The 19,888-nt window shown below is 33.4% G+C and overlaps 1 protein-coding gene across 1 annotated transcript in view; it reads right to left on the bottom strand.

Annotated features, from left to right (window-relative positions):
- Positions 1-13,204: 13,204 nt before the first annotated feature.
- Positions 13,205-19,888, bottom strand: part of ARP7 (actin-related protein 7) — a 209,005-nt gene continuing 202,321 nt past the window's right edge. The window contains exon 7 of the mRNA XM_089797591.1: positions 13,205-13,607. Within this exon, the coding sequence (XP_089653717.1) occupies positions 13,455-13,607 (153 nt within the window). The 3' untranslated portion in view covers positions 13,205-13,454. The remainder of the gene's footprint in view (positions 13,608-19,888) is intronic.

Raw genomic sequence — 19,888 nt, 5'->3', positions numbered from 1 at the left:
TCATCTTGAAAATTCAAGGAAGCCGATACTTGGTACCTGCAATCTGCATAAAATCTATGCATGTACAAACACATATATTCTAAACTAAACAGGCAATGGTAGGAAGTGGTACATCATGTAGATCCTAACTAGTAGGTGACTATGAATCCCTTCCTTAACCACATCAAAAATGTCATACATAAATAAAACATACACACACACCATACACATGAAAGTATGGTGTAAGTATCCATAGAAAACATGTACAAATAATCCATCTAACTAACATCATTAGATAACTAAAATCATTGCAATTCATCATCATCAAAGTATAATCATGCATACATAAAGTAACTAGTACCAAAGTAGTCTCATCATATAATCAACTGAGTATGAAAACAATATCCAATAATTTGGAAAATAATGCTACTGATCATCAAGCATAAACATAAATTAGCCTAAAAGAGTTTAGCAATAATAACTGAAAGTAAACTAGGGACAGGCACTACAGGCCAAAATTTGATCAAGTTTGTAATTTTTTTTTTTTTTAAAGTGCATTTTTTCCCATGGCACCCCACAAACATGGTATGTGTTCATTCTCTTTTTCATTTATGTATTTTTTTCATCATAATTTATAATTTTTTTTGTAATTTATAAGATTTTTAATTTGTTTTCATAATTTGTAATTATTTTTAATTTTCTTTAATATCAGATGCATCAATGAATCCAAGAAAATGTGGTAGAGCTAAAAGAGCACCTTCAACACAAACACCACAATCACACCCTCCACCCATAGTGATACAAGCACAAAAAAATTCACCCATTGTGACACAAACAAAAAGTCCTCCACCCGCTCCTACACAAGCACAAAACCCTCTACTCAATGTTCCTGTTGAACAACCACCACCACCAACAAACCCTCTACACATACCATTACAACATTTTAATACTAAGTGCAAGAGGACCACATAAATTTCCTTACACAAAATATTGCTTACATTACCCAAATGGTCAATAGGTTGTGATCATCTACACTTTCTCACCACTCAACCCTAGTGAGTACACTTGAACAAATGACCCAAAATGAGAATGAGGTGTCTAGGGAGGTTACAAAATGGGGTTCATGGAGGGATAGGTGTTGTGCATTTTATGCCAATGGATTATCATATCAAAAAGTGAAAGATAATGACATAAAGAAAGATAGTATATGTGCTCTTTTTATTGATCCTATATCTGGCAACTCCTTATTACACATAACCAAAAAAAATCATATTCATTGGTGCATTGATGCTAGGATGAGATCATGTTTTTGAGATAGGTGGTATATGGTATTTGACCTACCACCTTGTCATAATTATGAGGTGCCTCTATAATTTTTTAGAAAGCTATATTGTGAGTTCATCCTTGGAAAGAAGCCAACTTACTTTGACATTTGTGAGTTCTAGGTTAGAGGGAGAGGCTCTATGAAGGATAGACCTGAGGCTTGTAGGGTGGTACCACAACATGAGAGGTGATGTATAGCATGAAAAATCATGCCTCATGTTTTTCTCCCAATAATCATAAAGGAGTCTATTCATTTATAAACTCTTCATGCAACTGCATCATTGACAAATGTCATCATTGAGCATTGCCCACAGTTAGCTGGCATGACTTCATCTACGGTACCTCGACCATCATCATGCACCTTTAGGGTCATCATCACCCATGGCACCTCAACCATCATCATATGTTCCTTTAGGTTCATCACCTACACCACCAGTGCAATCCCTACTTATGCCACTTGCATTATCATCATGTGCATCATTACAGTCTTCAAGGCCCAATCAAATTTTTTTTTTAGTGTTCAACATGTATATGATGGGATGGATAGTGAGGTGACTCAAGATGGAGTTTCATCTCATCCCATTGTACATTGTGGGTAGACTTGTTATACATACAGAGGTGGGAATTTTACACTCACAGATGATTTGATGACGATCGTCTTCGGTGGAGAGGAGACACAAGTTTATTTGTTTGAGTTTTTCATGATATTATTTAATCACTTAAATATCATAAAAGTAGATATTTTTATTTATTTTATAGAGCACTCTAGATTGATATGTGAATAATATGCAATGCAGGGTGCAACAAGTGGTACAAGAATAAAAAAGAGTACTCATCCTACTAGAGGTACAAGGCTAGGAGCAAGAACACTTGAGGTAAAGTTTTTATTAAATTTTCTTAAAAGTAAAATAATACATTGGATTTGAATAGTTCTTCCTAATTGGTATGACACTAATAATACAAAGTTCATTGAATGTTGTTTCTTAATTTTTTTACAAGGAACACATTGTCTCTAAGAAGTTTCACAAGGAAGACAATAGACTATCCATGTCCAAATTAAGTTTATGAGTGAAGTCAGCTAATTACATCATCTAAAGTTTCTAGCATGCTAAAACCTTTCCACCTCTTTCACCCATCATTCCTCTTCCATGTCCCATAACTACCATCCCTCTTTCATTCACCCCACTTATAAATCCTCCTCAATTTGTACCATTATTTAAACCCCTCTTATAAATCCTCTTCCATCTCTTACCATCATTGAAAACCTCCCATTCATAAAATCCATCCAATTACCATCTACATCTCTTGCTCCTAGCATTACCCAAACCCCACCTAATGAACCTCATGAGTTCATCCTCCATATACCCATCCCCATTGCAGTACCTATAAACCTCCATATCACCTAGGGTGTCTTGAAAGAGTATGGAGGTCATGAGTCTACACTTGTTTTTCTTGAAAAGTGCCAAAATTTTATTCTCATCTCTCTTTTCCTTCTTGATATCTTTGTTTTCAATTTAAGCCTTGTAGCCATTTTGAGCCCCAAATTTTTCTATCTTTCAACTAGCCTTCCAATCTTGTCCTTCAAGTCCTTCTTGTGTCTTCTTTCCCTCCATTTACAACATTATCTCATATTTATAATAATACTCTTTACTATTTTATAAGGCTTGTTAGAGGCTGAAATTTCTCAAGTTGATGATGCCACACTTTTTTCCATTAACTTTTGCCTTCACAGCTATGTGGTATCATAGCTTGCACACCTACCAAGTTTACAATTTGAGTTGAACTCATGATGTGTTATTAGTTCCTCTTATGTTATATTTGTTTCTACTTTAGGGTACTCTTCATAGCTCAAGGTCAAGAGGAAAGGGAAGGAAATCAACAAGAACACCCAAACAAAAAAGGTATAAAATGCAAGTCGACTTTATATTTTAAAATTTATTATGAATTAATGTATATACATGTACTTAATATTAATGAGTACATGTTGACTTTTTTGTTGAATATATGTAGAAATAATTGAGTTGTGTAGAGTTGGTGAATGCACCTGACACTGATGTTCAAGAAAGGGTCTAAGTAAAATTTCATATTTTCCTTCTATTAATCTTTAGGTCATAGTAATTTGTTCTATATACATATTAAATAGTTGCATTTACAAATGAGTGCATGTTTTTTTTTCAATTTTATACTAATTATCAACAATTTTGGCTTATTAACATGTGTTATTTATCTTTTACCTACTACAATACCCTTTAAGACTTTGTACAAATCCTTTCCCATTCCATTTTGTTAGGAATCTTGAGCATCAAAGATGAGGTCAAACATGACATAGGCTAGATGTATGCATGTAGATTTTTAGTTGAATCCCTCTTGTAATCTCAATTTGGATTTCTTGTGTGTATGATAGAAATACCTAATGCCTACTCTACAATTCTAACATTTTATTGCTTACCATATAGGTTGTGCCTCATACCAACATTGATTCTTTAGTGGTTGTGCCTCCTGCTAGCATAGGAGATCCAACTCAAGATGTAGTATATATTTATTTTCTTACTCTATTTAAAATCCCTAATGCCACTCTACAATTCTAACATTTTATCGCTTACCATATAGGTTGTACCTCATACCAGCATTGATTCATCAGTGGTTGTGCCTCCTACTAGCAAGGGAGATCCAACTCAGGCTACAATACATATGTGTTTTTTAACATATTTGGAATCACCAATGCCACTCTACAATTCTAACATTTTACCACTTACCATATAGGTTGTGCCTCATACTAGCACTGATTCATCAGTGGTTGTGCCTCCTACTAACACAGGAAATCCAACTCAAGCTGCAGTACACTTTTTTTTTACTCTATTTAGAAATTCCTAAAACTTATGTCTAAAAACATAACATTTTATCACTTACCATACTGATTATGCCCCATACTAGTACCATTTCATCACTAGTTATGCCTCCCATGAACACTGATTCATTAGTAAACGTTGTGTCTCCCATCATCACTCTACCTCACCATTTTTTTAGGAGTCCTACCCATCCACAAAGGAGCCCCTTATTATTATCATTCAGTCCAAGTGTGGGACAAAGAGATGAGGTAATCAACAACTCAACTATACACAATTTAGAACCAAATTTTTAGTTATTTTCATATACTTATAGATGAGATATTTGATATATCATTTTAATTTTTCTTCTACAAACACCTGGCAAGTCACAAACTACATCAAAGAAGCTCAGTTTGATAATCTAGCATAGTCATAGATATTTATAGAGATATACATATGTAGTTGTGATCATTACATGGCATTGACATATATTCAACCTTTATATATATATATATATATATATATATATATATATATAGATATATATATATATATATATATATATATATATATATATATATATATATATATATATATATATATATATATATATATCTGAGATTTGTATTGTGCACATTCAACATTTCTATTGTACACATTCAACATTTGTATGTATGGGTATTTTTTTGGTTAATCTACATTTACATGTTAAAATTTATTACTTATGTGTCTTATACATTGAATGAAAGAAATTATATTTAATTTAGTCAAGATTTTTGCATCTATACTATGTTGGATGTCCAATGTATTTTGAAGATGATGCAAAATACATAACATGATATATTGTATTATGTATAACTTTTAAATCTAACATGCACATATCTAGAGCATAGGAGATTTTGAAAAGCCATAAGAGTTGTTGAAAAGATTAGAAATGATAAAAGAGAGGGATAATGTATAGAAAAACCTTAAGCAAATATAAGGTTTGTAATAAATGATCATATTCAAAGTACAAGATGTATCTTTTGTGAGATATCTACTGTACTTATATTCTATGTTCCTGGTATTTTCAAATAGCTACCAACTTATGTTTTCAAATTTGATTTATTAGAGATTCTTTATCTTATTTTAAGTATAAAATATTTGATTTTAACTTATAAATTTAAGCTGTATGATTCGATCACATTAAGCACTACATAATATTTAATAAGATAAAATAGTTTTGTTGTTTAAGAATTTTCCACACTACAAATGATCTATCAAGATATGTTACTATTGATCACCATAGATAAGAAATTATATATGCTTAATTGATTGTTTTATATACCTCATAATAAACTCTTTATATACATTTATAAGTATAAACTCTTAAAACATTCACACTTGATTTTAGAAATAATATAATAAATTTAAAAAATATAATTATTAGCACCATAATAGTGATTAATGTAATTTAACTAAGTACTTCTCCCTAAACGGTTTGCATAATATTTTATTCAGAATCTAAAATTTTACAAAAGAGGGGACTTAATTTTGTTTTTAAAACTCATTGATAATTCTAATATTCTTCATAGCTGGATAGACATTAGCGTCAACAGCTAGTTGCAGTTAGTATAGCATTAATTTTCTACGTACTTTCTCTTCACACGTTCTGACCACTTTTGACTTATATTTCTTTTTCATGAGTTGATTTGACATAATGCGGTATATAAACGAACGGAGATAAATGACGTCATACCCAGCCAGTTGAAATAACTGGTTGGGTAGCCGTTGCCGCCTAAGGCTAAGGTAAGTTGGTAAGTATGTAATGGGAGTGTAGGAGTTTTTAGTTAACGTAGTAATATTTATTAATTATGTGAGTTGTCTTGAGTTATTTTATAACAGTATTATTACTAGTATATAGTAATAGTATTATTATTAATCTATTTTAAATAATTTAAATGGGAGGATTTTTAGGATCATTAGAATATTATAAAAAGGAATTAGATCATATAAATAAATATAAATAGATTGAATTATTGAGATCGAGAATTATAAGAAATAATGGTTGATTACAATAAGACCAAATGTAGAAGATTGAATAGACAAATCTCGTAGACCTTAAAAGATAACCCTTTAAGAAGATGGCTAACTAATTGAGGGTCATACTATGGAATATAGAGGGTCCTCACAGAGGATTATGAAGCTTGACTAGAAAGGTAGTTTCAAGGAGGAAGGCCAACTAATCGAGGATCATTCCTTGGCACATTGGGAATCCTCCCAGAGGGTTAGGAAGCTTGATTAAAGGAATCTTTAAGGATGGATAGAAATAATGGAATTTTCTTGATTTTCAATCATTAGAATTCAATTTAATAGCCTATGTTGCTTATAAATTCTATAGGTAAAGTTGTTGCAAGGAGTGGGGACATTACAATTTTTGGCCTTGGAATGTATTTACATGTTCTAGTATGTCAAATCACACTCTCCAAAGGGCGTTACATGTAACATATTATGGAGGAAAAGCATGCATTTGGTCAAAGTCACACTCGCTAGACACAAACACATGTTTAAAATAAGCATGTATTTGAGTTAAGAATGCAAATCACACTCTAGGAGGGACAAAGCCATTTCTATGCAAATAACATCTTCGATGACCAATGCATATTTTAAAAACTTAGTCTTTATTAAGTCCATAAAATGCCTTTCTAGTGCAAATCACACTCTCAAGAGGCAATTATATGTAAAGTGATTTACAAGTAACGAGAATTTTTCATGCAAAGTAGACTCTAGGAAGTCCATTACATGCTTTTCTAGTGCAAATCACACTTTAGGAATGCATTTGCATAAAAATATGTAAAGGACATGTAAGTTGAGTTTGCACAACTTAAAAGAGCAATTAAGCACATGTTTAATTATTTTTTGAATCAATATTACTTAATTGGGTCAAAAATAATATTTACACTATATAGTTTATATATCATGTACATATATTATTCATAAAATATTATTTAACTTAGATATTTCAAAGAAAACATAAAGTAACTCTAAAAAACAAATTAAACTATATAGTTAATAAAGTCACTTGAGTGAAAAATTTAATAGCAACTCAATATGAAAATATAACATAAAGTGCTCTATAGTCACTTGAGTGATAAAATAACGTGAGAACATAACATAAAGTCATTTTATATTACATTTTTCAAAAAGTGAATGTCAACATTAAAATATGTCATGATATTTTAAATATGCGATTGCATTTAGAGAGTCCACCTTTTGGCCACTTAAATGATCATATCTTTTGACTTACAAGTTTGATTAAGCCCTAAGATATATTTAATCAGAGGTAAATTGAAAGCAAGGGATTGGACAAAACCAAAAGATTAAAAGAAAATAAACACACTCGAAAATGCAAAAAAGTATATTGAAGGCTTCAAAAACTCAAGCATAAGCTTAATAAAATGACAAATGAAAAGGAATTGACAAAAGCCTTCCATAATAGGATTCATTACACTAATAGGGGTCGATTGATTGATTGATGTTAGCCAATTAAATAATGAACTCTCTCAGAGAAATGTGAAACTAAGTTGAAAAAGTTGTGTATTGTTATCTACATTTTGTGGTGACAAAATGCAAGACAACAAATCTTATTGTTGGTCTTCATCTTGGGATGTTAAGTGTTGGGCTAGGTATGTGGAGTAGTCTTCTGGAGTAGGTCCTTGTTAAGACCCTAGCCCATAAGTGGTTGCATTATACTTGTGTCTAGGTTCAATAGTTCTTTGTAACACCTTAAAAATTTGAGATTTGTTTTATGATTGAGTTTGGATGTTGGTTCACACGTTGAGTATTATCTATGTACCTTGTATCCTAAAATATGAGTTTGCATTGGACCAATCATACCTTACTTGTGAGACTATGTATTTGCTTATCATGTGTGCTTGTCACTCCTTGTTTGTGTCATACATTGTGTTCATGGTTGACTTACTATTTCTACGAGCACGATGTAGTTGCCCTAAGGTTTCCATGTGGTAGGGAGGTATTCCACTATACCATTGTTGGGAACTGATGTAAAGGCGACAGGCTTGCTCCAGATTGTAAATGATTGAGCATTGGGTACTCCATATTATGTTTCACTTGACTCATGTTGCTTGTACATTCATGTTCGTTTAGCTTCATGTCTAGACTAGATTCATTGACATATGTATGCATGGATGTATTTATCTATATGTACATATACAAATACACATGCATATATGCACGTATGTGTGTGTGTGCCTATATATTAAAAACACTTGATCTTTGTATGCATGTGTACATATATGAGCTAAGTAATTTATTGTTTTATGTTCTTAATTGCAATAGGGCGAGTAATGCCTTGATTTCCATGAATCTAATAGTCTCAATGTAGAACAAACCTACATTATTAGTTGTAACTTGGAGTCGACAAGCCTCCTTGATATTAGAACCCATATTGAATTCAAACTTGAGCTTCACACTAGAGTTTTCACCTTAATCATTCAGTGTATCATTTTTAGTAGGTGTTTCAAAGCATGTGATTAATGAAGCATTGACTTCAATCAATAAAACATACCTTTGATACATAGATTGCTTTTGACCTTTCCTTCATAACTTTTGATCATTTCTTCATCACTTTTGAAACGTCTCTTTTAAACAAAAGGTAATTCCTGAGGCTATTTAAGAAAAGTAGTCATAATTTTGGATATCCTTTATCTTCTTAAGGCATTCTTAGTCATAATAGGCTTGATTCAGATACATCTAGATATTGGTTCCTCTTGTATATTTGCCAGCTGCTTGCATAGTAATATCGCAAGGTTGTTGCAAAGTCTTTGATGTGTAACTGTTGACGATGGTTTGGTCATGATGTGTGGGGTTAATAAAATAAATGGCAATAAAATGTGTTCCAAAGCTTCCCATGACACAATTAAACATGATTTTCACAACTCGCGTTAAAGTGTTTCAAAACTTTCTATGACATTGACATAAACATCTTAGTCTAAAAATCATTTAAGGATTTAGCGCGACCAAAGAACTCCAAACAAAAACCACATCCCAAGAGTTCCCAAAACTAAAACTAAACCCACAATCTCCTAACAATGAACACAATACACAACGGTTTATTATCTCCTTAAGAAAGCTTTGGTGAATTGTGACCTCAATTGTAACATGTCAACAAAGTGCACACTAGAATATAATATACAGGCTCTTTCTGCTAAATTTGTAGAGTTGCAACAAGTTTCTTTGAAGACTGGAGGGGAGAAGGATGTGTCATAGCCAACTTGGGAGAGAAGGTGGATGATGCACTTGATGGAGACTGAGGGGTTGACAATGAGGTTGTTGGAGGATAAGCTTGATACTTTTTTTAAGAGGGCTAATAAAATTGAAGCTACATTGAAGAAGACTCTTGGGCATAGCTTCAAGATTATGCACTCTTCTACATAGAACATGGATGTGTTGATTAATAAACTTGAGAACTTCGGCCAAGAGAAGAGAGTCATTGTGGTGGATGCTTACACAGTCACACTTACTCAGGATTTCTTTGCCCTTGGAAAAAGGACTAGGGCAAGTAAAAAAAAGATGCATGCTACTTGTCAGCCTAGTGATCTAGGGGAGCTCAAGAAGGTGGTCAAAAGGATTAATCTTACTGGAGAAGAGGTGCCTAGCACCCTTGAGGAGCTAGTCTAATGTTTAGTTTTGTTGTTGGTCGACGTCTATAGTCCTATTGTGTTCTCATGTTATCTAAGTGCAATGTCTCTAGATTTTTGGTCTCTCTGTGTATTTTTTGTAGTACTGGCATTTTGTTGGCATTTGACTTCTTTGATGCTAGATTTTAGTCTCTGTTGGCATAATTTTGTTGTTGGGATTAATACTTCATCTAATTAATTAATGGAATTGTAAAGGGTTACACGGCTCTTTCATATCCTATTTTCCCCATAATAATAATAAAACACATATCATCATTATCGCTACCAAAACTCCCACTTAAAAGTGATCTAGAGCTTCTCACGAAAAACTAGTCCATGCCCTAAAAATTAAATGATATACAATAAGGTTTCTTAGCAACAACTCAATTTTATTTATTTAGATCACTACCAAAAATCCCACCAAATCTTGATAAATAATTCTCCATGGTAGAGCGGTTCATGTCCCCTAGAGCTTATGGGACATTCACTAAGGTCCTACAATGGCATAAACTTGATTTTCTTCAAAGCAACTTGAGGTGGGGCTCAAGAAAAGTACTTTAAATGCTCCTCCAAGTGACTTGTTGGGGAATACCTCTCTCTTTATATAATCATGATAAAACATCATAGTAATGCTCTTTAGTATCCTCTAGATCTCCTATTTCAATAGCAACATATAATGGTGTCCCCATCCCAAAGGTGGTGCATACACAATAACTAACACATTTATTTCATGATAAAGCTTATAAAAGCCATAAATTTCACACATCTCAAAATTAGGTACTTTGTTTTGAAATTGTATACAATCCAAAACACTCTATGAGGTCTTTTCACAACAATGCTCCTCTACAATTCTATATCACTTAAACTCCATGCTCTCCAAGGTCACAATAGTGACAAATTGAACCAAACCTTTTGCAACAACTTAAACTCTCCAACCCATAAGGCTTAATGGCTTGAGAAAAAATTTCTCCTTGCCTAAAACATATGGGTGATAGCTTGAATCCTCAAGAGCTCTTCTTGACTACTTGTTTACCAATAGTGAATTCCAAAGTCCATGCCTTTAAAGATATCACACTATGATATCTTGAGGTATGTCATAAGCAACATACAAATCCTTCCCATGTCATGAACATTAGATCTAAAATACAAATCCAATACGCCAAAAATGTTGCATCTTGGAACTTAAGCAAGAACCCAACAAGAAAGTGCAACATTCAACAACTATCTCCACTCAACATTAACTCCATCAACCCAACAAGAAAGTAGAATATATCTACTGCTATCTCCATCCAAAAACCCTCCAATCAATCTTCTATGACACTTTAAACTACTAGAAATGTGAAAACACAATAGTCAAGTTCCAAATGATTATAAAAAAGTCGCAAATAGTAGATCAAAAACATGAACACACACTATTTGTCTAGGTGTTGTCTAAGAGTTCCAAGTAGACACACTACCAACTCCACTTCCTCACACAAAAGAAAGGCAATTGCTATGAGGGTTTCTTTGTCACCAAAAGCCAAAGTCCAAAATTCGCACATATGTAACTAGTCCAATGTTTCCTTTGTGTCTTTGAAAAGCAAGATCACCTACATAGAGCTTATACTCAAACCAATATTAAAATCACAAGGGGACAACCCTCCACCCAAAATCATCGTTCTAAAACCAAAAGTTTTATTAGCACTTATATCAAAAACTCAAAAATAAGTTATAATACAAATAAAAGGAACTTAAAACACATGCACTGATGCTATGATAGATGCCATGCAAATAGGTCCAAATCTAAAACTAAATTGGAACAAAAAAAATGCACAACGTGATATATCCTAATAAATGCTAGTCTTCCAAATCACACTCAAGTATTAATAATAAAAGAAGCTCTAACATTTTTATAACGACTATAAGGCAAAGCTCTCAAATTACTACCTTCAAGGAGTAGTTCCTCCCACAACCATCCCTCTAGTAACCAATCCAATACCATGTGATCGACCACACATCCATGTACATAGCACAACATCATGGCTATAAGCAACATGAGAACATCTATAGTTGAAATTTTGCAACAATCCCAACAAAGTTTGAAGTCACATTGAAACCAACAATGTAGGGATATTCAAACCCATATACTAAGGACGGTTTTAAATACCACAGCTAACTTCAAACTCCAAATCAGCACAATATCTTGAACAAATCTGTCTTTTTATCAAAATGATACCATGCATCAATCAAAAAGCTTCCTTAATGTGGCAATGCACACCTATTGTCTTATAATCATGCTCTGTGTCTGAAGTTGCGTCTTTACTTTATGAGTGTCAAAATCACATCAACCAACTTGCATAACACTAAAAAAATTGTCAAATACAAATTATGAAGTGCCAATTTCAAGTTTGTGCATTATTATTACTAGTAAGAACATGGTAATTTGCAAGGACTTAGATATCTTTGTGGATAGACTGCCAATCGATAGTCAGAATCTACAGCTTTCATGCACTTTGCCACTAATGACACTTTTTCAGCTTCAAGTGAATCTATTTTCAGTTCAGAATTTGTATCCCATAGGGAATGAATCCAAATATAGCACAAGCAAGCTATTCTTAAGCATTGAAAAAGAAGTTTAGTAGTGCATGTCATTGATAATTGAGCATATTAAATGTGGAATATAAACACCCGATGAAGATACCTTTAAATGTTTTCCTCCCATTTTAGATAACTGGACTCAGAAATACTATTCGCACTCTAAACATTAAGGTCGGAAAAAAAAATACATATTGAAATCAGCTCCAAGTACCATACCCTACTAGTGAAAACAATGCAATGTATGTGCAAGGGTTTCTTTTCTTAGCATCCTTTTCTCCCATAAAACCAATGTCATTTTGCATCCTAACAGATTGTTCCCAATTCCAGGTTATATTAGAAACCAGAAGGGGAAGTATAAATATAATATGTGAAATCACTATAGATAGATTGAACTCGCTCATCACAAACCATCCAAACAGTAAATCAAATCTTAAAATACCTATATACTGAATCAGATCTGCCATTTCCTTCAATCACAAGCAATCTAGTTTCAGGTTCACTGCACAAGCACATATATCAGGGACAAGGAAGCTTTTTTATAAATAATCAACGTGGTTGTAGAAGATGCAAATATAACCACAATAAATATATACTGTTTCTAAGCACAAAAGAAACAAAAAAAACACACTTCAGGATCCATGATTCTAACAAATAAAACATATTAAATTCAAATCTTTTAATCCATAAACGATTCAATAGTTTGTCTTGTACATGAGAATGGAAGCCTGTCCTGCAATGCTAAATCTCATTTTGAATATTGAGACTGGATAAATAGTACTCTTATTATAATCTCTAGCTAACAAAAAGATACTCAAGAGATAGTGAAACATTGAAGTAAATTATTAAACCAAACATAAGAAAGGTTCGCATAGACACTCAACTAGAAATAGAATTCGTCAATATATACTATGAGCAGCTCTAGAGGAAAATTGAGCGGATAAGTAGATTTTTCAAAAGCAATGTCAAAAGTTCAAAATATCTATTCTCTACATTTCATGATAATTTGGTGGCGATCCATTTTCATGCAATGAGAGGCCGATAAAGGCATGCATGAAATAAAATCTTATTTCTAGAAACATTTTCTATGAACAATGCTTGGCCCAGATTCATCATATTCTGCCTTTGTAATATGTTGGTTCTGAGGAAACACAACTTTTGCCAAGATTGCACCACCCATCCATGCTGAATTCTTCAGCATGTTCTCTGGCATATATTCTGGAGGCTGCATGAACAACCCATATTGGAGACAAAACAAAAGTCAAGTACATTGCATATGCTTAAATAAGGATAATTTTTGGAAATAAAAAAGTCGATCCTACGAATAAATAGATAAAAATGCATTGTACTAAACTCAGTTTACACCATTACAATATGTTATTCAGTGAATCACAATTAGTTTATTCTCAGCACGAAATTTCTAATAACCGTGCATGCTCTCAATTGGCAATGGATGTAAGAAAGCTCTCAGTATACATTAAAAATGCAACAAAAAGAGCCATCCCTCAAAAATCTAAAAGCTTAATTAAACATGAGTTACAGGTTCACTTGTCGCACACCCTGGATGCTCAGCTAGTTTGCTCCAGATATAGTTATAAGGTTTCAGCATGGAAATGAAATTTGCAACCAGAATAACAAACACACTGCAAATATGTGAGATTTGTGCTTGCTTATTTTATGTTAATCAGTAGGTAGTGGAGGCAGAAATATTTTCATTATTTGTTAGATTAGATGTACCTTAATAGATAAATTATCTGCATCTTTAATATTTTCTAGCTGGCATTCACAGTACCTGGAAAGTCTGAGAAACTTTGATCATTGAGGAGCATGAACTTAATTGTGTTCTGCATTTTGTCACCACAAAATGTAGGTAAACGTACAAAACATTTTCAAACTAGTTTCACATTTCTCTGAGTTGGATTTGTTTTTCAATTGATTAATGTTGATCAATCTATTAAATCCAATTCACATAACAAATTCTTTTACTGAAGGTTTTCGTCAAGTCTTTTCTGTTTTCCTGTTTGTCAAGCGTATGCTTGATTTTTAAGGACTTCAGCGTCCTTTTTTTCGTTTTTGAGTGTGTGTTTGTTGGTTTTGCTCAACTCATCACTTTCACTTTTCCCTTCAATTTGATCTATCTTAGGGCTTAATCAGAGTTGGAAATCAAAAGATATGACCAATTTAGAGCCCAAAAAGTGGACATTTTTTATGCACCTGCACAAATTAAAAATATCATGCTATATTTTTAATTTGACATTCATTTTTTTTAAATATAACTTAAATTCATTTTATGTTATGTTTTTGAAGTTACTTTGTCATTTGAATTTTTCACTTAAGGTAACTATAGTGCACTTTATGTTATATTTTTAAGTTGAGTTGTTTTCTGATTTTCACTTAAGTGACTATATTAACTATATAGTTTGATTTTATTTTTATTTTTTTAATTTTTTGATCGAGGATTCGGACCCACTAGGCAGCCCAGCGAGGCATGAAGCCTGCAAGCTACCAACCACCGAGGCCACCACAAAACAATTTTAGGAACCAAATACGGAACCACACATGCCTAAAACCTCTTCGGCTTAGAGCCAAGGACCGAGGGGCATCCACGCCATCAAAATCACCTAGGGCACAATCCTGGCCTCATTCCTTATGGTGTCGAAGCCTTGCACTTAGCAAGACTTGATCCCTGGTGGGCTCTTTGTGAGCCATTTAAATGATACTTTTACATTATATTTTTTATATGATCGTGTAAATAGACTTGATCCCTGGTGGGCTCTTTGTGAGCCATTTAAATGATACTTTTACATTATATTTTTTATATGATCGTGTAAATACTATTTATGGCCCATTTAAGTACCATTTCATCTAAAATCAAATTAACATGTGCTTAATTCATCACTTAAGTTGTTTTCAACATGTCTACAAGCATATTACATAGAAGATATGCAATTGCACCTAAAAGGTGCGATTTTGAAAGGGAATGCATAAAGTGCATAAAATACATGCAAAGGCATCAAAAAGTTGAGACATGCATGTATATGCAAAGGCACCTAAAAAGTGCGTTTTGCCTTGGTGGTTGTCATTGCAAGTTTTTAAAACATGTCCTTGCACCTAAAAAGTGTCTTTTACCCATGGAACATGTATATTCATCCCAGAAACCTGTTCTTTGTCAAAAGGCATATTTTTAGAATATGTAATTGCACCTAAAAGGCGTGTTTTGGCTTAAGGAGGCTCATTGCAAGTTTTTCAAACATGTCATTTCACCTTAAAGGTGCGTTTTAGCCTTGGATGCATAATTAAAACATGCAATCACACCAAAAAGGTGCCATTTGCTTTCAAAAACATGCATTTGCCTCTCTAGAACCTATTTTTGAAGATTGAAAGAAAAACTACATGCATTTGTTTTCCAAGTTTTGCTTGGAATCCTTAAATCTCTCCATTTCATGCATGAAATTCGTTCTACAAGGAGCATTTTGGTATTTCTAAGTGTTTCCATGCATTAAACGTTGAAATCTCATGCAAAAAACGTCTTCTTACACTCCATTCTAGGGTACATTTTGACAAAAAAAGCCCACATTTTGCCATTCTTAGCTCACGTTTTTGCATTCGAAGAAGCGTTTGGTGGTATGAATCCATGTCTTGGTCATTGAAAACACGTTTTTACTCCTAAATGACAAAAATGACTTATCTGATGATAGTTTGAAATCACGATTTTAGTGAAAAACGTCCCTTGTTTTGCATTGAATGAAAATGTTGGAGTTGGGAGGATTTCTAGGGCACATTTTTGGGATTGATGGCTTGAAAAATGCCTCATTTTCTGCTCATTGCGAATTCATCTTTGCAAGGTTGAAGAAGTCCAAGTTATTTGAAGATTTCCAAATTTGGAGTTACTTTCTCCTTCAGTTTTTGCATTTAATCATAAAGCAAGTGGACATTTTCTCTCTTGCTAATTAAATTCATGCTTATCTTGCTGATTTTATGCATGTTTTACCTTGACGGTTTACACTTGTTCATTTAGATGCCATGGAAAGTGCATTTTTCTTTTAAAAATGATGAAATGTTTCATTTTCATTTTTTGATTTCTTCCCAAACTCCAAATTTGAATTTGCATATTGAAGTAGCTTGCTTGTTGACATGTTTGATTCTTTTGCCAAAGGTACATTTTTCTTTTGTGTTTCTTTTTGCGTTTTGCTTGTTTGCATTTTGGTTTTTCTTCATTTTGAAGAAGTTGCAAGTTCTTTCCCAAGAACTTGAGCATGTTTCATTTCACTCCACCTTTCATTTCATGCAAGAGCATCATTTCATTCCATTTCCATCTTTCCATGTCATAACACTTCACATCTCATTCTTCACATGCGATTACATATATTTCCATCCATCATCTGCACATACATGTAATCTCATTTTCCATTTTCATTTTCACTCATCTCACTTTCTGCACCCAATCGCATGTCATGATTACATGAAAAGTCTTTTACATGTTGTTGCATATTGAGAACCTGATTTTGATTGAAAGATACTTTTAAAAAGTCAAAAAATGTCATGTGCATGTTTTCTCATGTACTTGGACTTCACCTTTTCTCAAAGACATCTATAAAAAGCTCACTTTGCCTCAAGGCATATTGCGTTCATTTCTTCCATATGCATTTACACTTCATGAGCAAAATACATGTAGTTCCATTTTCCTTGTCATGACGCATTTCATCTCATCTTTTACACATACTTACATGTAAGCTCATCCTCCATCCGCATTCGCATGTCATCTCACCTTCCATTCCTCATTACATGTTGCATATACATGTAATCCACTTTCCATGCAATGACATCTTGAAAGTCCAAGTCACTTTTTAAAAGTCAAGAGTTTTAATTTACACGAATTCTCATGCGTTCCATTTTCATGTCTCAAAGCATATCCATCTCCTTTTATTCTCACTTCATGGTTCTCCCTCCAACTACCGTTTTCTATCCTCTGCATATGCATGATGTCTCTTTTTGAGATCACCTCATCAAGTCCTCAAAGTATCTAATCCATATTTGAACTTTTGTTGCTTATCAAGAATCAACCTTTTATGGCAATATCCTTTGATGATGTGTTCACATTTTGGAATTTGTGTTGAAGCGCAAGCACAAGAGATACCCTCACCATCAAAATCTAAGGGTAAAATGAAATACCAATTTGATAACAAGTTGGCTCATGCAACTCAATCTCATGTCACATCCAATCTTGACAATGTGTTATATACAAAAATTAGACATGTAAGCATGACTAATTTCTTGCAAAGTGTAAAAGCTCCTATTAGTCATGAAATGAAACATATCAAAAGAAGTCATATTCACTTGGAATCTATGTTTCCCATGGCTGACCTGGAACCAGAGTTCGTTCTTGATTGTGCAAAGCATTTCAGTCCAAAGTCAAGGATGATAAAGGATGCTAATGTCAATGTTATTGTAAGCCTTGATCTAGAGGTTATTGAGCAGATTTTCAAAGTGCCACAAAGTGAAAAGTGCATAGATCTGACTAAAGACTCATCTTTAGAGAAATGGAATGAGAATAAAGGAAATTATCAAAAGTATGTGAATCTATATTGGTTGGATTCCAAGAGAAACAACTTCTCAAGATGGCCAAAGACCATTCACAGATCTAATTTCAAGCAGGAATACAAAGACCTTATTATCCTTCTCAGCAAGATCTATGGTCTCAAAGATTCTAGCGATTTTGAACCATGGATGTAAAAGTTTATTTTCCAGATCATGGATATTAAGGAGCATATCCTTGGGGGAGAATTAATCAGCACTCCACTTTATCAGCAATTTTTTAATGTAGGGAATTTTGTACCTTTCTACATGAATTCCTACCTTGTTTATATTGCTACTGCCATGGGATCTTTTTCTGGACTCTTAACCAAAAAAGATCATCTTCATATTCCAGTTTGGGATTACTATGATCAGATTAATCTAACTAATAGTAAGTACCATTACAAAAGAGTTTAGATGTTTTCTTTGGACATTTTTGATGTATGTTTGATAGACAGTTGTGTGTTAAAAGGGTATCCGATGAAGCTTGGGAGAAGGTAAATCAATATGGTTGTATCTTTATTCAGTTTTCAACCTTTACTTACTTGAGGGTTTGGTACTTTAAAAGAGAGTCATATAGCTTACCTAGGTATGCTACTAATAGGATCATTTTGATGGAACTAGCCAAACAACTCATGGAAGTTCAATCTGATCAACATGCTTTGCATAGGCCAAGTTTTGGTAATTCTTCTGCCAAACCTTTTGGTAATTGGTAATTATATGATCAATTCTATACACAAAGCAAAAACTATAGAAGCGGAACTTCAGTTGATCACATTGAAGAGATTCAAAGCTTGATTTGACTTTTATTACAGAGAAATGAATTCTCAAATCAAGAGGGCCTTTACACATGTTCTCGTATCGAAGATGTTAAGATTGACATGCAGATCAAATTGGATATAATGAAAATGGACTACTGCAGATTGACTTTGTAGCAGATCATTGATCTTAACATGCTTGAGATCCCATCAGATTTTCAAATCGAAGAGGATGGCAATATTCTTGATCTAGAATATCATCAAGCTAGTTTTGATAAAAGATGCCCTTTCCCTATTCAGTGGCAGAAAAAGGAAGGAACATCTATCCTTGATAAATTTCAATCCATTTTGGCAAACATCAACAAGTGGTTGGAAATTAAAGGCCTGAAAAGGGTTAATCCGAAATTGGGTTTGGATTGTGGAAGTTTTGGTCCTCCTAGAAGGAAGTCACAATTGGAAATCATAGGTAAAAATAATGCTTCCTCTGATGTGAAGAAATCTCTCAAATTCAAGATAAAGGGTGGAAAGGGACTTAAATCATCTTAGATCCCTAAACCAGTTCAGAAGTCAAAGGAAGAATAAGACGAAGAACTTGAGGAAGAAGGGGAAGTTATGATCATATCTCCCCCAAGACCTGCACAAACTCATGAACCATCCATGCAGAAAACACCTTTTCTAGATGAGATAGATGATGATGTGGATTCATTTTCCACTGTTTTCACACCTTCCACCCCGACTTCATAAGTCAATACATTGGCTCGTCCTATATCTTCAGCAGCTCCTCGCATTTAACAAATGAACAATATGAGCATTTGGGAAATGTGTTTGAGGATTTTCTAACTCTCACAAAAGGTCAAGTTTCTCAACTTGATACATCATAAACAGGTTTTGAATTATTTGACAGAATACTCTTGTCATGTACCTATGAATTCAACTGTGTAAACTGAATCTTGCTTACTTACAATGGAGATACAATCAAGATCAATGCCAATAGTCTCCACTATACCTACTTCCACAAATGAAAGTTTCAGCTTGCCTGCATGGCTAAGCAAGATCACAATGAAGAGAAGGAAAGTGGTCGTACCTTCAAATAACCTTCCTGTAAAGAAAACAAAGTCTAAATCTTTGAAAGATAAGATTGTTTCAAGGATCTTAGTTGATTAAGAAAAAACAA

The sequence above is a fragment of the Cupressus sempervirens genome, chromosome 8, assembly GCF_028749045.1.
Source record: "Cupressus sempervirens isolate cs-2001-9-10 chromosome 8, ASM2874904v1, whole genome shotgun sequence".
In the NCBI taxonomy this organism is placed as follows: domain Eukaryota; kingdom Viridiplantae; phylum Streptophyta; class Pinopsida; order Cupressales; family Cupressaceae; genus Cupressus; species Cupressus sempervirens.
Note: the sequence above shows the minus strand (reverse complement) of the source record. Positions and strands in the feature narration are given on the sequence as shown.